The sequence below is a fragment of the Sceloporus occidentalis genome, unplaced genomic scaffold (assembly GCF_023333645.1).
Source record: "Sceloporus occidentalis isolate IW3139 unplaced genomic scaffold, rSceOcc1.0.p SCAF_1, whole genome shotgun sequence".
Taxonomy (NCBI): domain Eukaryota; kingdom Metazoa; phylum Chordata; class Lepidosauria; order Squamata; family Phrynosomatidae; genus Sceloporus; species Sceloporus occidentalis.
The window spans coordinates 297,211,679-297,237,217 of NW_028316981.1; the positions used below are offsets into that span (position 1 = coordinate 297,211,679).

The 25,539-nt window shown below is 42.7% G+C and overlaps 1 protein-coding gene across 4 annotated transcripts in view; it reads right to left on the bottom strand.

Moving 5' to 3' along the window:
• RAI14 (retinoic acid induced 14) overlaps positions 1-25,539 on the bottom strand; it is a 143,563-nt gene that overhangs the window by 39,024 nt on the left and 79,000 nt on the right. For all 4 annotated transcript variants that reach the window (XM_089496767.1, XM_089496759.1, XM_089496757.1 and 1 more), the window contains exon 3: positions 6,601-6,731. In XM_089496767.1, coding sequence (XP_089352893.1) covers positions 6,601-6,731 — 131 coding nt within the window. The remainder of the gene's footprint in view (positions 1-6,600; positions 6,732-25,539) is intronic.

A 25,539-nucleotide genomic window follows, 5' to 3' on the forward strand; every position in this document is an offset into this window, starting at 1 on the left:
CCATATCTACAAACTAGTGGTAGCAGTTTTCTTCTTCATCAGGAGCAGGTCTTTTGTAAAGCTAATTGATCTGAGATCCAAAATACATTGTAGAAATAATCCAGTTTGAGGCTGCCCTGGCTCAATAATAGGGAATTATAAGGACTGTAGTTTTGTGAGACATCTAGCCTTCTCGGTCAGAGAACTCTGGTGCCATAACAAACTACAATTCCCCATGATTCCCTAGCACTCAGCCAGGGCAGTTAAAGCGGTCTCAAACTGGATTATTTCTGTAGTGTGATTTGTACCTTATTTTCCCATTGACGCCACAGCTCTCTAAAGTACTATGCATTAGTACTATGGAATTCCCTGCCCATTGAGCTCCGCTCGGCCACCTCCCTGGCCCAGTTTAAAAAGGGGCTGAAGACTTTCTTGCTTAAATCAGCATTCCCTGATACAGGCCCCAACTAGTTCCCCCCCCCCCCTCTATGTTCAACAGTGGCAAGCTGGCTAGAATGTTTTTAATGTATTGTTTTAATGTATTTGTAACCCATGTATTTTATGATGTTGTACACCGCCCTGGTTATATAGAAGGGCGGTATATAAATAAAATTTTTATTTTATTATTATTATTATTATTATTATTATTATTATTTATATTAACAATGATATCATTGCAAGACAACTCCATATTCGTCTCTCTGTACCTTTTAGTTATTGGGGAGATTACAGGTAAACTGAGAGGGAAGAAGGAAGTGCAACAGGGCAGCACATACTATCACTGAACCTGAAAACCAAAAAGTTTTGATGCTTTGAGTAGAGGAGTCCTCACTCTGCTACACCAGCATGACTATAATGGTTCATACTCAACTGGATCATGTATATGCAGTCCAAGGGTAATATGCATTTTTATCCCCATATCTGTAGAAAAAGAGGTAGCATTACACTTTTTAACTGTCTGTTTCATCTCAATGAAAAGCTTTAACTCACTGGGCAAGTTAGTTACATAATACACTCTTTTGATCTATTTGTCACCTCCAGACTAATTATGTAAACACAAGCACATCAGAAAGGAATCAGCTGGGGGATCAATAAAGCACTCATCAATTGCAACATCATAAAAAAAAGCTACTAGGGATTTAAATCTGCACAATCAAAGGAATCTGTAGCTACTATTGTGTAGAAGAATTCATCTTGACCTCCACAGTGTAGTAATCCCATGGATTGATACCACACTAGGTGGTGACCCAAATATATGATGTGTTGTGTTCAAGGTATTAGGATGACGGCTTATCTCCATGTTCTAAAATCATCGTTTTCCACAATGTTGAAAGCCATAGCTGGTAGTGACTAAGACCAGAGCTATATATGCTGTAAAAACATGGTGGGGAAATCCATTAGGACTTTATCACATGGGGAAAATTGGGAGTTTAACCAGGAATTAACCTGTGAAAATTGTGCAAGCGTGATTAAGATTTTCACACGATGTTGACATTAAAGAGTCATTATCCTGAGAATAAATTTTAATCATGATTAAGCGATTTTCATAGGTTAGTTGCTAGTTAACCCCCCAATTTTCCCCATGTGATAAAGTCCTTTGTTAGATTAGTTAGACTGTACATGGGGAACCAATTTTGAAACTTTTAAAAAGAAATAAGTAAACACCAAGCCAAACAAGCAAACGAATTTAAAAAAAAACCCTCAAAGAGAAAACTAGCACATCAAGGAGACTGCGGAGCTACACACATACACAGACACCTATCTGTCCATGATTTATTTTTCCACTTACAGTATAGGGAAAATGTGATCATTAAAGATGAAGGGATCATTCAGAAAGGTCATCTTTCACCTGCAGCCTGAAATGGTACAGTAAGTTATGCCAGTCATTTTTGGCTTAAGAGCTGATGTGAGACTCTTAGCTTTACCACATTGGATTATGTCTGAGCATGTGTTTGTGCATGGTCATGTGTGGGTTTGATGTTGTTATATTCAACTGTTTTTCTCCATGCAAAAAAACAAAAAACAAAAACAAAACTTCCTATCACAAACAGGATGATCAGAGACAGGACTATGCTAAATGTTTCTCTGAGATCTGGGGTTTTATTAGATGTTTTAAATGTGGGGAACATTAAACCTTCCAGGACTTTTAAAAGAAAAACAACCAAATGGTTAAACTCTTTAAAGTTCTAAACAAAGATTTACAAGTTACTTGAAACTATGACGTTCTTAAAAATAGCTGGTGTTGGTACAAAAAATACTAATATTAGGATGCTCTGTTTAATACTGTTTTGTTCTCTGTTGGAGGGGGGAAGTAATGGGAACTAGTCAACTGCTACACTCCCCTTCTCAGGTTTTGTTCTGAAGCTACTGAGGGGTACTAAAGTCAGTCTTCCACATTTGCAGGGACCAGGGGACAGGACCTTTGAGAACGTTGGAACCCTTTCAGCAAATACTGTTGCTGCTGCCAAACCTCTCCTGAAGCCCAAGGCTGTTGTGTGAATGTGCATAAATCACACAGCAGTCTGAGACTTTGGGAGAGAGTTGGTGGCCGTAGCAATGATGGATGGTGCTCCTCCTTCCCAATGTCCAAGGCTGTTCTGTGCATGATCACACAGCAGCCTTAGAAGTGAGGAGGGGATTGCGAGTGGCAGAGATTGTTGGTACTCACCCTCCCAAAGCTAGAGGCTGTTGTGTGAATGTCCACGTGATGGCTTCGGGTTTTGGGAGAGTGGCTGTGGAAGGGTGGTGGCAAACGTGCAAATAATCAAATCTGTGGGTGACCAGATGTCCTAACTATAAAGGAGGACAAAACACCGCAAAATGTAGTGTGTTCAAGAAAAAAGGAGGATGCTGCAAAATAAAAGCTAAAAACACTAATATAAATATAAATTCATGCTTCCTAGTCATGCTCACGATGGAGGACATTTTGAAATTAGGACATGTCGTGGAGGACTTATGGTCACCCTGAGTAGACGTCAAAGCAGCGAATGCGGAGGGCCAACTGTACTGTCAACAAGGAGGGATCTCTGCGGGATGCTTTCTTTCCAGAAAACAGGAATGAAGTTCTAAGACTGCAGCTGAAACAAAGGTATAACTAACAAAAATCCTAGATCCTACAGTCTGAAGATCCAAAAGTCTACCCATTTCATTATGTATAATCCATACAATATTACTGTATTCATTTTGTTTATTTTATATTTATATGCTGTCTTTCTCCCTAGACAGGACCCAGGGTGGCTTCTATACAAAAGGTTGTTGTTGTGTGCCCTCAAGTCATTTCTGACTACTGGCAACTCTAAGGCATCCCTATCATCGGGGTTTCTTGGCAAGATTTGTTCAGACGGGTTTTATTCCTGGTTATTACTGGAAACCAGGAAGCAGCTTGGAGTCCAATGAGATGTGACATCAACAACAGGTAACAGTGAATGGACACACATATATTTCAACAGCTGTTGGGGATCACTGATATGGATCATAACCACTGCACAGAAGGATGATGATTTCACTCTTCCCTTCCTCACAACAGGGGCACAACAAAAAATCCCCTTTCTCCACTTTTGCCTGGGTTGAAGAAGTTATGAATTTTGGTAGAGAGGCTCCCAATGCTGACAGCTGAAGCTACTTTCTATCTTGAAACTAAGGGTAGCATTGGAGAGAGATTTTCTAGAACTGAAATGAGTAGGAAAATGATTGTATCACACCAGGAGTGTAGCTACAAGGTGGAGCAAAATGAAGGTGTTTCCTGTCAAGTAAGAATTCTGTGTATTCCCCCCCCCCAAAAAAAAATTAAAACTTCAGTTGAACATTTAGAATACAGTTCAGATATCCAAATAAAAGGGGTCGCAAAATTATAAACAAAATGTAAACACAGCAAAGGCATGATTCCTAAGTTTGATTCAGTTTCTCAACTTTGCAATCCTTGAAATTTGGAGAATGGAGGAAAATTTCAAGGGATCAGAGGGAAAAACAGATCCAGCAATATCGCAGAATTAGCACAACTAATATTACAATAGGCAATCTGGATCTCAAAGGAATTATCTTTTTCTATTGCTAATGGAATTTAAATTTTATTTCCTGGACTTTTGGATCCTGTCCGCCAGAACTGATATGGTCAGAAGGTGTGGCCTGCCTGTATGGATAGCCCTCCATACCATCTTAACTGAAAACAACAATACAACAATAACATCTTGACAAAACATAGGTGAGGGATTCTATCATGAGCATAGTTTTGTTTCTCCTGTATGATTTTAAACACCTTTGCCTGATGAAGAAGCCAGTGGAGCTTTAAAAGCTTGCAACTTTGTGTATTTTGGTTGCCCCATAAGGGTATCACTGTTTTCTGGATTTTGGATGTTACTGTACTTTGTGTTATAATGGAATGTGAATCCATTTGTGTGTCTATTTTAACTTTCAGGAGGTTGTGTTCCATATGTCCCCCAAAACAACATTTATAATAAATAAATAGCATTCACAAAAGCCTCTAGTGAGGGAACACCTAGATATTTCACACACACACCCCGACTGTTTCAGGCCCAGGGAAACCTTTTTATCAAAACCAGAAGTGATGTTTTTTCTTGCTCAAAAATGGGGGAAACTGGAGACTGCATGCAACCCATGGGTGCAATTAGCCCAATCCTGTACTAGAAAAAACCTATATTACTTAAGAAGTTTCAGTTCAGACACTACCATTCTATTTCCTAATCTACACAGAAACCAAACAAGGGCAGCAAAACAGAACCAGGGGGGTGGGGAAGAGACAGGAACATGATTCCATAAATAAAGTTGGAATACTGGGCTTTTCAGCTTCCCAGCCAGCCGTAAATTGTCCAAGAGCCTTTCACCTTAGATATAGTTCCTTCCTCTCTCCCAATTTGACCACAATGCAAAAGCCTTTCCTTTTCTCATGTGACATGAAGCATCAAGGTATTTTTCAGCTACCCAGTAAATCGATTCTTTCCACTGCTGTAAGAATAATGTCAAAAATCTGGTGTTGCTATTTTAAAAAGAAAAAACAGAGTAGAAAGGCTTCAGGAAGCATCAGATCTCAAACTAAAGCAACATACACATACACTAATTTTCATGTGGTTTCAGGTCTAGATTCAAACAAGCAGAATAATTTTTTACAACATTATTCATCACAAAAGAGAATGATAGGATCACACAACACTTGTAAAGAGCAGTGGTTCCTGGACTGATGCAATTTTCAGAGCCACTTGCTGTTGGACCCTCACAAATTTCCAGAAAGGAAAAAGCAACTCTCCCCAATGGACATAAATATATTGCCGGTCCTGGCACATTGGAAAAGTAGTAATTGCCAATCCTCAACATCAGAAGAGCCTGAAAAAGCACTGAGTTACTATCCCATTCACTACAGGAGAGTGGGTGGACATAGGATTGCAATTTAGGGAAGAAAAAAAACACAGAGAAGGACAGGATTTGCAAGCTGTCTTGAGTCCCAGCTTTGGAGAAAAGGCAGCATTGTAACAGCAACAACAGCTATCCCTCTTTTTTCTCCTCCACCCTCCCCTCTCTACAGCCACAGACCACTATTCTCTCTTACCCCAACTCATCCTTCTCCCTGGTTACTTTTCCCTAGACTGGAGTAGCAATGGAATACAATGGAGAAAAGTAATCTTGGAAGGATCTACTGTGGGGATAGGTGAAGAAGGAGGTCAGTGAATCCCCAACACCACCTGGGCCACCTAACTGTACTTTGAATTATACCTCTTTTGATTTGCATGTCGTTTTGGCAGATCTATGTTTTAATATGTGCAATCTTGGAAGTTAAATGTAATCTAGCCCACAGAAGACCAGGAGTGTTATGTATGTACTGCTCTTTCAACCATACTTCATAAAAAGGAAATGGGAACAAATGGGAATGTATATTCTTTCACCACTCTTTTGCACATATTTCCCCCAGCCAAATGTGTTTTAACCTGTGCACCTTATCTACATCATCACCAACTATGATTAATCCCAACTTCAGCCACCCTCCTAAACAGTTCATCTTGGTTTAATGTTAACCATGGTCAGTTTCAATTCACACCTGAACTCATAAGATGATAAAGTAAATCACAAATAGAAAAACACTGTATGAAGAAGGGAGAACTTAAGACTCCTATATTCCTAAAAATGATAATGAGGGCAAGATTAAGAGACCACCTCTTCACCAGACTCAGAGCCTGGAAAAGCTCTTTAAGTCTACAGTTCCCAGAATATTCCAGCCACTATATCCATGGTGTTTGGAAAATTGCCCCCCTCACTCAAGTAGCTTTTCCAAGCTCTGATTATGGGGTAACAAAGAACACCTCAGACTCCTAGCCCAATGCTCCACATCCTTGATGAAGGGCCATTTTCATACAGTTACAACACTGCTTGTATCCTTCCAGTTTATTTCAGGCCCAGGATAGGTATTTTCACAACATTAAATCATCTAGAGATCCACTTCCACTTCCAACTGACATCACGTTTCAAAGAATTCCAATCCTGGGCCTAAAATGGCCCTGAGCAGCCACCCCAAAACATGGTGTAATTTCTTCCATCTGGGCCATTTTTACAAAACAGAGTGCTGGTGGGATGATGACGATGGCGACAACATAGGTTCCTCTGCTTCTGACTTACGCTGTCTTGCCCTCACTGTCATGCTTGGTGGCGCTGGCTCCCTTTTTGCCCAGTAGCGATGCCACTTTCTCCACATCTCCATTTTCCACAGCTTGGAGCAGACGGTCGTCATTCTTGTTCCACTCATTTGCCTGCAAGCAGAAGAAAGAAAACATTAGACCAAAACATACCAATGATTGCACCTCAGTTCTTGAAACAGTTCAGATCCTTCCTATTTTGCAAAGAAATCCATGCTCCTCCAAGCCCTAGTAATTGTTCTGGAATTCTTCTGGGAACACTCAGAATATACATGGCCTTGAACAGAGTAGAACCACTGCATGATAGAAAGTGTCTGTCCTACATCAGGGCCAGGATCCTAGGAGGCCAAATGAGTCATAGCAGAAGCTGTTTGACTTTTCTCCCACTTGTGCAACAAGGCATCTTGGACCTCACTGTGCAAATCTAGGAAGTTTATCGCATGGGGGAGAAAAACGTTCCCCGATGCATCCTAACGAGCACGAGCGCGGGTGCACACGGAGCGTGATGAGAACCCGATGGCGCCCAGAACGCGACTTTACCGCACGGGGAACGCCACCACCGAGTGTTCCCATCGCGTTCCAATCGGGTTCCAGAGGGCGCCATTTCTGGGAACAGTTTCAAAAGCGTTCCCAGAAATGGCGCCCTCTGGAACCCGATGGGAACGCTCGGCAGCGGCGTTCCCCATGCGGTAAAGTCGCGTTCTGGGCCCCATTGGGTTCTCTGTGCGCGCCTGCGCTCATGCTCGTTAGGACGCATCGGGGAACGTTTTTCCCCCATGTGATAAACCTCAAAGGCTCATCTTTGAGAATAACTATCACTATATGTACAATGCATATCACTATGCCAGCCCAGCTTTATGTTCTCCTTCTGTTGCCTTGGATTTCTTCTCCTTATGTTTTATCACCAATTGACACTGATCCAGAAGATTATACCAGTCTCAACTGGATTTTTCACTCATCTGTACTCTGTTCCATCCTCTTGCACTGTTTTAGCATTGTTCCCAACCTCCAACTGTAGCAGCTCTGTCTTCTCCTAGACAGCTTTCCTCAACCCCATGCCCTCCATACCCTTTTCTGCCTTGTGCAGCAGAGTGCAGAAGAAACAACTTCAAACGATCATTTGGAAAGAGAGCTTGTACACATTCATGTCTACAACATGCTGGCTCACATGAAAAACAGAAAGGGGGGAATCCATTTACTGGTAAGCATATTGCCTCCACCAATACCAAACAAAAAGCCTCATCGAAACTAAAGACTACACAAGAAGAAAGAAATGTGTCCTTTAGTGTTTTCATTCCAATCTGGTTTGCTGTAAACAGAAGGTAAAGGAACTCTTTCGTGTGTGTAGAATTCATAAATATTGACACACGCTAGTATTTCCACTGCCTTAACACCAAATAAGACAAGACTGTTTGAAAGCTTGGGCTAACCTTTCTACAGAGGGGAGTTACCTTCATTACTAATGAGCTGCACACATGGTTGCAACTGCAAGTCAAACCTGCGTGTTAGCTTACAGAATCCAAGCCACAAGCTTTTTGGGGAGGGAGAGAGAGAATTAGAACAATTTGCCATAGCCCAGCTGCTGGAGTTCAATTTAATTTGGGCTCCAACTGCAAATCCTGTGTTCTTCACAGTGGTTTTCAAGTGGTCTTCAGTGTGTTTTTCAATTTCAGTTCCCAGAACCACCAGTCAGGTTGGCCACTGGTCAGGGATTCTGGCAGCTGAAGTCCAAAACAGCTAGAAGATCCAAATTTGAGAACCACAGGTCTAGTGGACAATATCTGCTGGAACTGAGACTGAAAAGACGGTAATCAGAGAGCCCTTTGATTTGGCCCACAGTCCTGAGCCACTTTGAATCATGGACATGCCTAGTAGGGGATTCTGGAAACTGTAGTCTAAAAGGTATTTTCCCAAGCTTTGAGAAACAGAAAGGAAAGAAGTATTTAGTTTCTTGTTTCATGGTAGCCTTGGACACATTCAGAAATCTTTTCCTAAACCATCTGATTGTCCCTATTTACTTACTTCAGTCTTGTTCAATCTACTGTATATATTCATATAGAAATTTTAGCTAGAAAATTGACCAAAAACATCTTAGCTACCGGTCAATGTAAGTACTGTACTTTAACTCTTATTTTAAAAAGAACCAAGGCCTGATGAAAGGTAAGAATATAATCTGTCCTGGAAGCACTTATCTCCCCTCTATTCTCTCCTCCATCCAGCGTTTAGTATGAAAACAAATGGGTATGCCTGCTGGAACTTTATAAGTTCTTTAGCATTGTTTTCTTTGCTTAATCCTTTACATCCTTTGCTACATGCCCCTAAATTTTACCCTCAACATATCCACGGTCAAATAAAAATCCTTAATTTTGGCCCCAAAACCTGCCCTCAATTTATACATGAGGTTGACTTACAGTTGAGTTTATATGGCATTTAGTTTTTACTAGAAGCTCACAATCCACAACAGCAGACTGCGAAATACGTGTATGTAGAACTGAACAGGAGTTTATAGTTCACCCGTCTAAAAATCCACACTGGATTACTTCTGAACTTTCTCCACCAGAGCAGTAAAATTCTGGAGTTGGGATATACCGTTATAACTAACAGTATTAGCAGAGAGTCAGAAATCCTTGCTTTATTAACATGGGCGGGATACATACCGCCATTTAGTACGTATAGAATACGTACTAGGGTTAGGAAGGGGCGGTGCTTCCGCACCCCCCTAACCCTAGTACGTATTCTATACGTACAAGATGGCGGCGCCCCTTCCACATGGGCGCCGCCATCTTTGCGTATCGGACGCTGAGCGTCCGTACGCGTCGCGCCGCTTGTGACGTAGCGAGCGTGCCCCTGGCGCCTCGCTACGTCGCAAACGCGACGGTAAAAGAAGCTCCATTTTGGAGCTTCTTTTTCGGTCCGCGCGGGAGTCGGGCCGTCTGAAGGCTCCAGCTCCCCCGCGGACCTACTGGCGGCGGCGGCAGACCGCCGCAAAGCGGCGGTATGTACCCCGCCAGAGAGTCAAAAATCCTTGATGATTTTCTGCATATTATTTGAAATGGACTCAGAGATCCCAGTCTACCTCCTGCTTACTCTTTCTTTCTTTAAGCCAGCTTTTGGAGGGAGTCAGTCTCTTTCTCTCTAGTTTTGATTTCCCCGTTTGTGCAATGCAATGAAGCAAGCAGAATCATGTTGAGCTGAAACAATTTTGCAGGTGCTTACATTTTCATGCTGTCATTCAGGCACTCTATGGCTAACATTATGAGTGTTTTGTTTGTCTTTTCCTATGACAGTTGCATATTTCAGTAAGTATCTAGGAGGGACTGTAATTAAACTGAAGTATAGTTTTAAAATTATTCTTCCCATCCACAGCACAAGAAACCAGTACCCATAATATAGCGATATGATTTAGACTACCTCTGGCATTAATGGTAAAGTCACAGCAATCAAACACCCTTCAAGACATGAGGGTAGGCCTCAATCAAGAGTCTGATCCTCAAGGGGCTACTGCTATTATTTTTCTGGCTGACCCAATCTGCAGTCAGGCCCGTAGCTAGGCCTTTAGGGGCCCTGGGGCAGAAAGTACATTTAGGGCTCCGGTATTTTTTAATGTCCTGAGTTCTACCGGGAGCCACCATCTTGGCACACCGCCGTTTACACCGTCAATGATGTGGCTCATGCGCTGTGTCCAAATGGTGTGGGGCACGAGGGACGCCATAGCTCAGCCTCAGAATAAGGCAAAGTCAAACCTCTCTGAACCAACCTCCCAAGAATACCTCTTGAAGACTCACACACTCGCACAGACCCGAGTCACCAAAGGCAGACTCTCTGAACAAACCAAGGAAACCCACTAGGCAAGAAAGTCACACACTCTCAGCCTCAAGGAAAGGCTGGTAAAGGCAAACTCTCTGAAGAAACCAGGATGTTTTGAAATTCCTCCTGGGCAGAAATGTAGGACGTGTCCTGGATAAAGGATGACGTCTGGACATTGCTCCTGAGCAGGGCTGAAATGTGTGCCGTGTCCTGGATAAAGGAGGACATGTGGTCATCCTACCAAAAATGGAAGATATTTTGACATTCCTCCAGGCCAGAAGGTTGAAACATAGGACACGTCCTAGAAAAGGAGGACATCTGCTCATCTTACAAAAAATGAGGACGTTTTGAAATTCCTTCTGGGTAGAAGTCTGAAATGTAGGATGTGTCCTATAAAAGGAGGTCAGAAAACAGCTAAGCCTTGAGCTCTGGGCCCCACAACAAACTCCAACTCCCACAATTCCATATTCTTGAGTCAGAAAAGTTAAAGCGCTGCCAAACCGGGTTATTTCTCCAGTGTGGATGCAGCCTGATGCAACCCTCACAAATTGGCACCACTCCTCCCGTCCTTCCCTCTCCTCCTCGGCTCCTTTTTGCGGGCCTGGCGCCTCCCCCTCAGGCCCCCACATGGCCACCAGTCCTGACTTCTCTGTTGCTGGGAAAAGGAGGACGGGCTAAGGAGGGAAGTCTGAGAGAGAGAGAGATTTGTGAAGTGAGGGAGGGTGGCGCGGGGCCCCCTTTGGCTGGGGGCCCCGGGGCGGTGCCCCGCTTGCCCCACACTAGCTACGGGCCTGTCTGCAGTGTCTCTTGTGTGTCCTTGATTCATGTTCGATTCTGCATTTGGTGGTCCCTATGTAGACTTGTCCACAGATGCATGGTATGTGGTAAACTCCTGCAGCCGTGAAAGAGTCTCTCCTAGCCTTCGCTGAGCACAGCATTTGCTGGATTTTCTTAGTTGGTTTGGAGGTTGTGTTTCCTCACCATTTCCCCTATTCTGTCTGTGACTCCTCTGATGTATGGTAAAAATACCTTCCCTTTGGGTGGTTGTTTGTCTTCACTCCTACGGGCTTTTCTGGGTCTGGCAGCCCTTCTGAAGTCTGGGCTGGAGTAACCATTAGCTTGTAGAGCCCAGTCTGGGTGTTTCAACTCATGAGGAAACACAACCTCCAAACGTCCTACAAACCAACCAGGAAAATCCAGCAAATGCTGCACTCAGTGAAGGATAGGAGAGACCCTCTCATGGCTGCAGGAGTTTACTGCATACCATGCAGCTGCAGACAAGTCTACATAGGGACTACCAAACACAGAATCCAACACGAATCAAGGAACATGAGAGACACTGCAGACTGGGTCAGCCAGAAAAATCAGCAGTAGCAGAACACATTATAAACTATCCTGGGCATAAAATACTATTTGAAAACACTGAAATTCTGAAACATGCCAACAACTATCAGGTCAGGATGCACAGGGAAGCCATTGAAATCCACAAACACCTGGACAACTTCAACTGGAAGGAAAATGCTTAAAGTAAACCAAGTTTGGCTACCAAAATCAAGAAACAGCAAGCGCAAATGAAAACCACCCAGGGTCACAAGGATTTACCAGCAGACAATGGATCATTAATTAAATAGACACTCTGAGGCCTTGCCATTCAACAACAGACCAACACACAGATTAACATACAAATCACTTCCTCACAACCAAGGATCACATAGTGTGTATATATATACACCCCACTAACTCCCATGTCAGCATTCTCTGAAGATGCCAGCCACAGATGCTGGTGAAACATCAAGAATAAACTCTTCCAGAACATGGCCACATAGCCTGAGAACCCCACAAAAAATTATGGATTCCGGCCATGAAAACCTTTGACTTCATATATCACTAAACTAGCTCAGTGTTTTGGTTTAAAGGAGTAATGCCACTATGAGACTTTGAACAGATGGGACTCCAGGATCAAACATCCACTTAGTCAAATTGCTTACTGCAGGCATGGACAACCTGTGGCTCTCCAGATGTCAATGAAATGAAATTCCCAGCTGATGCTTGCCAATGGTGAGAGATGAAGACAGCTGTGGTCCAAGAAGCAAATGAGTTTGGGGAAAAACTGGATTAGACTAAAAAAACATGGATTCCTACTTTAAAAGAAGAGAGTTGTGAGGATAAATCAGGGGGAAAGAGGAAGTACACTGGTGCATGCCCCCTTGACATCCTTGGCAAAAGAGCAGGATAAAAAAGTTAGTAATCATGCATATCTATTGTTGTTGTTGATGGATGCCTTCAAGTCATTTCTAACTTATGGAGACATTAAGGTAGGGGTCGGCAACCCCTGGCCTGGCAAGGTGGCAGGACCAGCCCCAGCCGGGTCCTGCTGCTGCTGCCGCTGCTGCCAAAACCGCCACTGCTTAGGGATGGCATATCCCTAATGCGGAGAGAGAGGCCTGGGGCTGCAAGGGCCGTGGGGGAGCCCACGGAGGCGGCAGGCCGCTTCTGCGGGCTCCTTCTCGGCCCTTGTGGCCCCAAGCCTCCCTCCGGAGAGAGAGGCCTGGGGCCACAAGGGCCGTGGAGGAGCCCAGGAGGCGGCCTGCCCAAGCCCTTCCCTTCGGCCGAAAGGGCCCCTTGGAGCCCTTTCTGCCGAAGGGAAGGGCCTGGGACGGGTACCCAAGCCCTTCCCTTCAGCTGAAAGCTCCGCCCCCAGCATGCGGCTCTGCCCCTGGAGGGTGGAAGCTCCACCCCGGCTTCGACCCCCCAGTTGTCTGAGGGACAGCAACCTGGCCCCCGGCTCAAAAAGGTTGCCTACCCCTGCCCTAAGGCAAACCTATAATGGGCTTTCTCAGCAAGATTCTTTCAGAAAGGGTTTGCCAGTGCTTTCCTCTGAGACTAAGAGAGTGAGACTTGTCCACAGTCATCAACCGTTTTCCATGGCTGATCCGTGATTCAAATCCTGGTCTCCCATTGTAGCCCAATGTCCAAACCACTACAATACACTGGCTCTTGCATATATTGCACATATCCATATAGATACACCAGAATTAAGGAAGTAGATGTGTTCCTGGGCATTACTTCTTTAACAGAAACTTTTATAACAGAGGTAGGGATGGGATCCTGCACCATAAAAAGAATAGTTTCAAGTGTTTCAGCAAACCTTTTTTGTTTAAAACTAACATTATGAACTTGTGAAATTACAGAATTTTGGATTTCAGAGAGACCACAAGGGCCATCCAGTCCAATCCCTTGCCATGCAAGAAGACACAATAAAAGCCCTCCTGGCCATCAAACCTTGATTTAAAAATCTCCAAAGAGGGAAACTCCACCACACTCCAAGGCAGTGCATTCCAGGTCAGGTAAGCCTTGTGTTAAGTAAACAAAAAAGTTCTGAATAATCTAGAAGCCATTTGAAAACTTCTTCCAAAATGCATGCCAGGATAATTATATTTCCTTTTAAACAGCCTCCAATTTTCTGATTTCCATTTTTTGTGGCAAAACCTATACAGTTGGCCCTCCGCATTTGTGGATTTGACTTTTGCGGATTTGATTATACACGTATGTAACTGATATGTTCTCTCCAGGAATGTCTGATCCTCCAGTGGGACTCTGCTGGATGTAGAGATTCCTAAATGAAACACTTCTTTGGGCATTTTTAGGTTCTCCAGTGTGATTCTCTGGTCAAATTCTAGCTGATGTTGACCATGGAGTTGAGGTGTTCTCTCAAGCTTTAAAAAATTGATTTTTATTTGTGGCTTTTCCACTTTCATGGGGGTTCTGTGCCCCCCACCCAAGCTAATGTGAAGGACATACTGTAGATCTATTTTTTTCCATTGTGCCAGGGGAATTGGAGAGGCAGGCTAATATGCCTTCCCCCTTTTTTCTTGTTTGCTCTTCACACATTCCCAGCAAATAAGTTATTCTGAAGATGGATGCCTGTTGTATGTAAGCACACACCTCTACAGCAGGATCACCTGGAGCAGAAGGCTATTCTTTTCTAGTTCAAATGTCACTGCATTACTAGTGCAACCCAACTCTGAAAGCCTGTCTTTCTCCAGCCCTCCATCACCCTTCTCCTAATGTCAATGCTGCCAAAAACAACAACAACAAAAACACCCCACAAAGAAAGAAAGAAAAAAGAAAAAACACCCTTCCTGTTAGACCGAAAACAAGAAAAGGGGAAGAGGTGGTCTCTCATAAAAAAAAGGCTTTATATAAAGGTGTTTCTTTGCCAGAGGCTTTATTAACTGGCGTGTATCTGTACTATAATTTAAACTGTCAGTCATGCTATACAAATCCATGTGCTTAATGGTAGAGCCACCAAACCCTGTGTGTTATTTAATGAGACCAAGAAGAAAAATGTAGTAGGGTTTTAGATTCAGTCCATCGCCTATTTTGGGCACTTCCTGAATACACAGTTTGGTCTGCTGCATCTGTTGCTCTGGAATAAATATTTATAAACAGATATTCACCTAACCTGATATGTAAGCTATGATATCACAAATATTTTCATGCAAATTCTGGACTGACACAGATTTCAGTGTTCCCTTTGTCCTCTTTCCTAAGAAAACATCTGGTTTAGGCCCATTTTGAATGGGATCTGGAGTAAATCAAATTTTAAGAACTGCAGGCACTACAAGTTAAAACCTTTCTTTCATTCAGATCAGAAGTGAAACTTCAACATCAACTCGGGCAACACAGGGTGAAATTTCCTAGTCTCTTCTATAATGCAAACCAAATTCTATGCAATTTGTTACAATGCACGTTCCATATTCTGCTGAAAGTCAGCAACATAACAGGGACTGGCATAGAGTATCTCCCTGAGACAGGTTCTGTTGAGCTGTAATTTGCAATGATTTGATGGTGCTTTCAACTGTGTCCTCTTTGCTGCTCTGGAAAGAAAAAACTGTGAGCATGTAAAAGTCTTGCTTCAAATCAATCCTCCCAGATCTGATGAAAGCAAAACAGCACCAGTCACACCATCACACCTATTAGCATTTACATGACATTTTAGATTTACAGATAAGTCAAACTGCATAAATATTTGATTAACTCGCGCCAGTGTTAATTTATTACTAACAAGCATTTCAGCCCTGAAACTCACTGGGTGACCTCTCTCATGTCTCTGTGTTTATGTGCCTTCAAGTAATCTGTTGATTTATGGAGATTTCATTAATTTCATAGGGTTTTCTTAGGCAAGAGACACTCAGAGGTGGTTTTCCCAGCCCCTTCCTCTGAAATAATGCCTAAATCATCTGGTATTAATTGGCCATCTCCCATTCAAGTACAAACCAGGACTGAATCCTTGACTAAGAAAACCCTAAGAAATTCATGGGGTCGCCATCAGACTGGATTTGATGCCTTCTGACCTCATAGGTTTGGTGTGAGGATAAAGCAGTCAGGAAAGGAACTATGTATATAATTTGTAATTCACTAGTGAACAGAGATATGGGTTGGACATTTTTCCAGAAAGTTTATATTTTTCCATGGAAAATTTTTCCACACCATCTATACATCTATGTTTATCCACATCTGTCTGGGATGTTGCACTGGGCTATTAGAAGGGCTACAGTATTTTTTATGAGTTATAATGAAAGAGGCACAGACAGACTCTAGCACTTAGAGAAAACTGAAAAATAACATGAGAAAATGTCTTCTTGCGCACAGCGCCATTGGCATCTTGACTAGACTCATGTCCATCCTTCAGTGAAATAGACTGCTCTGCTAGTAAACTGAATCAGATATTTTAAAACTTAAAATAGATCTGGTAGGTATATTTTGTTGTAGTATGCCTTCAAATGGTTTCGAACTTAAGGCAACCTGAAGGCAACCCTAAGGCTGCCTTTTTTATGGAAATTCTCCAGCTTGTACCACTGGAGGACTTTGTTTATTTATTCAATAGCCTATCAAAATGGGACTGAAGGTGCTTCACCTAGATTAAAGCCCCAAAGCAAAAATCACCAAGAGGATTTGGGCCTACGTATATAACTGTTACACAATATTTGGAAAAACAGTTTTTCACATGCTTATATTTTTTTAAAAAAAACACATTAATAAGTTTAAAAAATAAATAAAATTCAACCATGAAAGATTTAAATGAGCAGACATTTGAGTAATTTGCTTTATACTGGACGCCATACTCTGTTGTAAACTAAAATGCAAAGATCAGAATGAGGTGGGGAAACATTAGTTTTCTAGTTGTTTGGGTTTATCACTTCTATCACTTTTCCCCCACCCAGCATGACCAATAGTATGAGATTACAGGAGAACTAGTGTGATGTAGCGGTTTGAGCATTAGACAAGGACTCTGGCTCACACTGGGCAAGTCCCACACTCTCAGCCTCAGGGGATAGCAATGGCAAATCCCCTCTGAAGAAACTTGACAAGAAAACTCCATGATAGGTTTGCCTTAGGGACATAAGACATAAGGCACACAACACACACACACATCTGAAATACCTGAACAACTATCAGTTCCCTGCCCTTTAATTAGAAAGCATGCAAAGGAAAAGCTCTTTGAAAGATTAATTATGGAAGTTGGGCTGTTTGAAAACAAACTCTGGCTAAAAAGCAGCATATTATTCAGTTCTATTCAAGCTGTTCTGAAAGATGTGTCAGTTAGTCAAAACAAGTTTAAAGGCTAAAATTGCAGTTTTAAAGGTGCTACAGATATTAACATTTTCCCATGGAAAAGGTCAAGATTTTATATACATGAATTAGCTGTTGTCAACAAAATGGAGTGTGAGGAGATTGGAGAAAAATAATATTCCATTTATCTCCTTCTCTGTCTCCTTATATTGTGTGCATGTGAGATTGAGAGGCAAAGCATTATTACTTGTACTTCAGCATATAGTGGTTATTCTTGACTTTTTTTTTGCCTCTCTCAAGCCCCACTAATTATAGTGAACAAAAAATAAGATGAAATGCTGGTAAAATAATTATACAGTACCCCTGAAAATTTTCAGCCACATAGTTGCTGAGAGTGACTGAAACACTATACACAATCAGGATAAGAGACTTAACCATGCCCTAAAAAATATCAGTTCTTATATGCTCTAAGTTTCATTATTACAAAGGAGATTACCAAGTATTATCAAAAGGAAATGGAACACTTCTTTGCCTAAACTAAATCATACTATGTAATAATTTAAAAGCATCTTACAGATATCACTTGGGTGCAGCAATACGTTTCCAATTTATGGCGACCCTAAGGCAAGCCTATCCTGGAATTTTCTTGGCAAGGTTTATTCAGGAGAGCTTTGCCACTGTCTTCCTGAGGCTGAGAGCATGTGACTTGCCCAAAGTTACCCAGTGGGTTCCATGGTTGAGCTGCAAATTGAATCCTGGACTTCAGAGTCCAATGCTCAAACCACTACACCACACTGGCTCACTTAGAGGATACAAATTGCTCTTCCAGCCTTTTAGTACAGCTAGGGATACACACATATTACCATCATGGCAACAGCCAAGAAGTTAGTATTTGGTGCAAGATACTTCATTTCTTAAAAAAGCAAGTCAGCACTTAGTGCTGTTTGGGCAATGCCTGATATACAGTATGGGAAAATGCAGAGATGGGGGGAATGGGATGTATTTCCAGTCAGTTGACAGAGATCAGGATTCATTTCTTGGACTTGAAATTCACCATTCCATGAGCAGTGGAAGCTGAATAAGATGTACAAAATATGTAGTGGGTCCTTGGTATCCCATGGGATTTGGTTCCAGGACCCCCTGTGGATATCAAAATCCATGGATACCCAAGTCCCATTAAATACAATGGCATAATAAAATAGTGCCCCTTATATAAAATAGTAAATTCAAGGTTTGCTTTTTGGAATATTTCAAGCTGTGAATGGTTGAATCTGTGGTTAAAGAATCTGTGGATATGAAAGGCAAACTGTATATGATTAATTTATACAAGTTATATAGCCTAGGTTACACTGCCATTGATTATCCACAGACCAGCCTGCTTTACTTTACTGGGGACCAAACGTTTCTTATTAGCCACCAAATAAGAGATTTGATTAACTCCCCATTATATCATTATCAGAGGAACATTTTCCCCTTCTAAGAGAAATCCAGGAAAGACAAGCTTAAGGCTTCCCATTCAATTTATTGAAATTCCTTTCCCCAGTACTAGACAGAGGCATTTCATTATGTCAAGAAACCAATTTTATCAAGCTTTCATCTCTATCAAATGTAGATCTTTTGAAAAGCCATGTCTGGATTGTCCATTCAAGATCTAGCCAATCCTCCACCTCCCATAAAACCCTACCACTAACATGTCCTTTTTAATGAAAATGGACCAAAAATGTTATAACCTGCCCAATTACTGCAAAGTTTCCATTGGTTAGAGGGTTTATTAAACTTGCTACAATTCAAAAATGTTTTGACTTGCCAATAGTTGAAATGCAAGGACAGGGCCAGCCTGGCCTCTCTAAGGAGGGAGTTGCAAAGTCTGGGAGCAGCCACCAAGAAGGCTTTCTCCCTGGCTCCCACCAAATAAGCCAGAGAAGTGATAGGACAGAGTGAAGGGCCTCTCTAGCTGAACTAGATAATATTTTGCCAAGAAAAACTCCATGATAAGTTTGCCTTGGGGCCACCACACGTTGGAAATGACTTGAAGGCACACAACAATAAAGGCACATTCTGTACGAAACAGTAGACATTTTATAATCTGAAGAAGGACTGGACACTGAAGGTTCTCTCCACACCAGCCACTGAATAATTCAGGTGTCTAAATTGATGTAGCGCATCATCTCAGATTTAACCTTTGTTGTTGTTGTTGTGTGCCTTCCAGTCGTTTCTGACTTCTCCCACCATGTCTTCATTTTGGTCTCTAGCCTGATCATGAGTTCTGGAAAACCGAAGAATGTTTTTGTGGCATTTTGCGTTACTGTAGCTGTAATAAAAGTATTACCCATCCCTGTATTTTGGACTTTCTTCTCCATCATGGGCCAGCACAGCTAGCTTTGTGGCTGTTGATTGTTGCTTCATCCTGACAACTCTTCCCCTTCCCAAAGAAACACACAAGGCACAGTTAAGAACGGCAGTGGAAAGAGCAGCACTAATGTAAAGTGGCCCACATTCTCAGGCCAAGAACAGAGAGTGAAGTCTATATCATTGGCAGCATGCAGTTTGCGTGCTGGAAACATGTCAGGCGGTTCCCCATTGTTCAGCAAACTTGCAAGTTAGCAATAATATGACTGGTGATTTATCTTTGGCATTCTTAAGAGACGACAAGAACAATTGCCACTGCCACATGCAACCCTTCTATCTCAGTAAGTCAGAAGATAATTAAATCCCACAAAATATGTGTGTTTACATGGGGGCGGTGGCAGGCTACTTTACTTTAACAGACACATTCTGCATGAGAAAATGAAAAATTCTGTAAAGACCTGTAAATTCTCACTCAGATTTTTTCCCTTCTAGAAATCCACTTCTTTCTCAGTGCTGCATTGTTTTTCACCCTCTCTTCCCCCAAAGCCTTGGAATATGGAACATGCATAACGTGACAATATCTGCTCAATGCATTAAATGCCACTCAAAGCTGGCAAGAGTACAATTTGTACAGCTGTACAGAAAATGATGTAAACATGGAAGCATGCCATGGGCATGCAAACAGATTCTCTAGCTCTTGCTTAAAAATAATTATCACTTATTATGTTGCTCCTGTATAACTGCTAAACCTTACACTGTGTTTTGTTCCTGCCTATGCTTTCCTACTGCATCAGATAATTATCAGGTATTTGCAAGGCTTAAACCAAAATCCCATCCAATCAGAGTCTTGGTGATAAAGAATCTTGGTTCAAAAACAGGCCTGACTCAGAATAAGCCCTAAAAAGAGGCATTTCCTTTCAAAAATGCATTAAAAACACTAACAGTGCCAGGCAATATCTGCACTAAAATACTAGTGCTTTGCTCAATAAAGACTGAGGTTGAAGTGATTCAGCTTCACTGGGCAAGATCTTCAAAACCACAAATATTTCTTCCTTAGTGTGCTTGCTTCTCCAACTCTTTGCAGACTACAGAATGGGAATACTTAATTTAAGTGGTTTGCACAGACCGCACAACTAGAATTGGTAGAAGATGCCAAGGATTCAAATTAGATCATGAATTTGAGTGGATAATATCTTGTTTGGATACACGTCAGTTGCAAAAAGACCACCACTGTATCCTAGTTTTGATAAATTAAGACATGCAGACAAGAAATATGAAAACATCTGGAGCATTTCAATGCTTTTCAATGCTAAAGCAGTTGTAAATACTCATTTGCAAACCAAATTTTGACCTCTGAAAAGAACAACCTCACATGACCTTCTTTATGTATGGAAGTAAACCCACACAGTTTTTAAAAACCAGAGCCATGGCAACATGCTACTAATTATGAGCAACATTCTGTTCTACAAGGATTAATCTGTTGAAATGAGATCTAAAATCTAAAAGGATGCTTTGCACTGAGGTGGCTCAGATATAAACTTCAAAGAGAGTTTTGTCATGATGGCTGAAACAGAACTAGTGCAGTACTCAAACCATGGCCATAAAACCTGGTTGTAAAATCAACATTTCAACATTATTTGCAAACCAGTTTAAGAGTTGATGTTACATGTAAACCAACCAAACTTGTTTTGTGATGGTGTACTATTCTTGCAGGTCAATATTTGGGATAGCAACAGGGATTCTCTGGAAAGGCAGGAAAGAAGGAAATTGCATTAACCATGGTTTGCCATTATATCTGAAACACAGATCATGGTTCTGAATCTAAACTATAGTTAAGAACATAAGAATGTGAAGCCCATAATCTTCCTATCTACCACTGTACCACTACCACTGTACAGCAAATGATATAAAATAGCACAATACCTGTACTGGAGAGAACTGGAGAGTATATATATCTACTATAATTAGGAGCTAATAGCCGCTATAGGTTTGTCCAAACTTCCCTAAAGCTGTGGTCATCACTATCTCCAGGTTAGCAAGTTCAACAGCATGGCAAGGTTACCTTTTTGTATTACAACTCCAGCCACCATGGCCACCATGACCACTCTAATTACGTGTTGTGTGAACAAGCACTTCCTTTTACCTGTCTTGTACAACTGGTGCAAAGTGTGGCTTGATGTTAAATCTGGGTCAGTCCATCCCATTATGTGTGATGCCATCTGGCAATCTTCTTTTAGTGCACAATATCCAGTACACTGGATGGCATATTTGCCCAAGTTGCTCCTCATGTGATCCCTCTTCCACAGCCAAGTCAATGTCTTGCATCGAGAGGAAGCAGCTGGTCTGATTTGTGAGCATCTCAATTTGGACCCAGCAAAACTCCCAATCCCAAATTCCCTCTCATCATGTACTTTGGCCAGAGGTTGGAAATAATGAGCTACAGGCACAATTAGCTGTAATTAGTTATTTTTCAGGTAACAAGGCTGTAATAGTGTTGTATTTCACAAATTATACAAGAAGAGAAATTTTTCAGACAACAAATAATATTTTCTGGTTACTTTCAAAACTTGTTCTCCAAAGGGCATCTTAATGCTTTTCCAGGAGGATTTTGATGGGCTTTTTAATGTTTTATGCTACTCACTTCTAAATTCTCTCTCACCAGCAAAAGAAGGTAATGAAAAGGTTAACAAAGTAATAGCAATAGATTACTTTCCAAATCCAGTAATGTGAAGCAGGAATTATGTAATTTTAAGAAGCAATGTTCCAAGGTCTGTCTTTGGCTACTATGGTGAGGGAACCACCAGTCATCATTGGAGCACATGCTTCATATGCACTGTCCCCCAGGTTGAGACATAACAGATGATGAGGAATTTCTCAGGCTGAGACACTGACAAATTATTAGGTCAGAGAAGGAGACAGGGAAACAGACTGATCTTGTGCAAAGCAGCTTCCCCTGTCACTTTACCCAATTAAAAAGCAACAAAGGCTTTGGCAGATTTCTTCTCTTATATATGCCATAGTTGCTCCCTCTCCTTTGCCTATGGGTTTCAATCAGGCATACAGGAATCAAAATTGAAATGCATATGGAATGAAAACTCTGACTGTTAGGCTGTTCTCATTTCCACTTAGTTGTTGCAGGTAGCAGTAAAGCAGAGGTAGAGAAGGTTTGGCCCTTCAGATATGTTGTCTGACAACTCCCCAAATTTCTCACTACTTTCCATGCTGGATGAGGAGGGAGGAAGTTGTCAATCAAAACATCAAAAGGGCATAATGTCCCTCTCCATCCCTGAATTAAAGATTCTTAAGCCTGCCTCTTACACAAGAATAAGGAATTACAGAAACATACTGGCCAAAGAACAATGCATGATCGAACATGGAAAAATTAGATTTTTGGATTTTAGTTCCTACAAGTTACATAATTATCAGTCCAAAGAAGTAACTTTGCTGTGCTCTTCTGTTTCTCAAATTCAAAATGTTGCCTCTGAAAAAAAATGAAAATAAAAAAGCACTAGGCCAGTGATGGTAAACCCTTTTCAGTTCGCGTGCCAGGGGCGGGGCTTCTACCCCCAGGATGGGGGCTGGGTGCCGGGGTGGGGCTTCTGCACTCCAGGGGTGGGGCTTCCGCCCCCTTTTCAGAGGGAGGGAGCCTCTGGCTCCTCCTCTGGCGTTTGCCGGCCCCTGAGGGTCCCTCCTGGGGCCGTCAGAGGCCGGCAAAAGGGCCGTGGAGGATAGCGCACTGTCCTCCGGCCTTTGCCAGCCCAAGGGTCCCTCCTGGGGCTGTCAGAGGCCGGCAAAAGGATGGTCCCAGCCCCCTTCTCCTCGGCCTTCGCTCCCTGAGAAAGGGCTCCATGGAGCCCTTTGGCGGGGAGCGAAAGGAAAGGGAGGAGGAGGAGGCCTGGCACACTCCCAGCCCCCTTCTCCTTGGCCCTTCGCTCCCCGCCAAAGGGCTCCATAGAGCCCTTTGATGGGGAGCGAAGGGAAAGAGAGGAGGAGGAGGCCGGGCACGTGTCCCAGCCTCCTTCTCCCCGTCCCTTCGCTCCCCACAAAAGGGCTCCACGGAGCCCTTTGGCGGGGAGCGAAGGGAAAGGGAGGAGGAAGAGGACGGGTACGCGTCCCAGCCCCCTTCTCCTCGGCCCTTCACTCCCCATCAAAGAGCTCCACGGAGCCCTTTGGCGGGGAGCGAAGGGAAAGAGAGGAGGAGGAGGCCGGGCACGCGTCCCAGCCCCCTTCTCCTCGGCCTTTGCTCTGCGCGAAAGGGCTCCATGGAGCCCTTTCGAGCGAAGGGAAGCCGGGAGGGAAGAGGGCTGGGAGGAGGAGACAGACGCGCACGCGCCTCTGTCTCCTCCTCCCAGGCGCCATTTTCTGGCTTCCCGCTGTCTCAGAGAGACAGTGGGAGGCCCAAAAATGGTAGGGAGGAGGCGGAATGGGCACGCACCCGTTCCGCCTTCTCCCTTGCCCCGTGCCTGGCAAAATGGCGCCGCGTGCCATCCATGGCACGCGTGCAACGCCTTCGCCATCACGGCACTAGGCTATCTTCCAAAAGCAATTTTCACTCAAGTTGGACATCTTCCATATCTGTGTGATGCAAGTCACAGATGAATGTTCAAGTATTACTCTTTTTACACCTCTAGATTTCTCACTGTCCTTTTTTTTTGCAGGGGCGGCGGAGCACTCTGTCCTCCATCCTCAAAGACAAACAGCCAGGATATTCTTTATCCTGATGGCTTTGCCATCAAAGAATGATAACATGTATCTTCTAAATGGCAGAAAGTCTGGAGAAGCCCTTTGAATTACCCAGATTCTTCTCGCTATAAAAGTAACTCTAACATTACAATCCTGCCTTTTGAAAACTGAAATAACAATTGATCCTCTGTGTGCTCAGCTAAGCCAAGTATGAGTAACGCTCTGGAATCTGGGCGTATTTATTCTTACTGCCTTGTCATTTAGGACTAGCCAGCAAAAGCTATTCCCAGAAGTCCTTGGAAATTTCTGTTGATATACCTATTAGCTGACTCGTTACCATCCAAACTTTTGGAATGGTTCAACTACGAGTTCAAGAAACATCTCTGAAACACATACAGATAGACACACACACAAGCAAGAATAATAAGAGGCCCGTCTGAGATGCAGGCTACAGCTGAAACCTGAATGGTTGAAGACAACAAAATCAAAAATCCACAAAAGAGTGATACTCTTATTGGCCAATTGAAAAACACAAATTACATCATGCAAGCTTTCAATGGTCCACTGTTTTTTAATCAAGCCAAAGATGTTTAAAAATCATACAGGAGAAGAAAGGTACCAATGGTAGAATCACAGGCCTACATTTTATATTGTTTCTGTTGTAGTTCAGTTGTTCTGGGGGATCTCAATACAGTCAAAGGCCACTCCACTTTTTGGCTATGTGGGGCCCAAGGACAAAGGGAAATAAAACACAGTAAGTTGGAGATGCCTTGAAGGCACACAAACAACAATAAAATGTCAGCTGCTCTTTTCTTAGGCAGAGAACACTGAATTTCTCAAGAAACCAGTTGAAGAGTTTATTAAGGGTACGCGGCTGCATACATTCCAAAATGAATATGAAGGCTGATATTGGATGTTTTCAACCTATCCACGAAGCCATGCACAACCAAGTGTCTGAACTTAGTGTTTATTTAGGTAGACAACAGAGAAAAAGGAAGGTGGGAGAGGACACAGAAAACAACAACAACTCAAACCTGTTTCCTCCTAAGGAGGTAGTAAGTTCAAGCAGAATCATGATAAACTTTAATACACACATTGATGAATGACTTCATAGTTCTATATTCTCCTCCTAAGTTGGACAATCTTTTAAAATGAAATTCAAGAACTAGAAAGGAGAGCTATATTCATTCCCTCTTGTGATAAAAAAGAGATTTTCCCATCTCATCTCTGTTCTCTCTCCAGATGAACTCATCCAAAAATGCCATCATCCTGACTGAATGTGAGATGGCTATTGTAGTCTAAGGCACGTTACAGAGCGCTGAAAAGCGGCGCTCTGCCTGCGCCGTCATTAGCTGCAACGAGAAGCCCCAGCGGCCAAACCACGAGGCTTCCCGGCGCAGCTAAAAAGAAGCGCCAAATTGGCACTTCTTCTTGCGTCACGGAAATGACGCGACGAGGCACCAATGGCGCACTCGATGCGTCATTTTCGCAATGCTACGTGCGGACA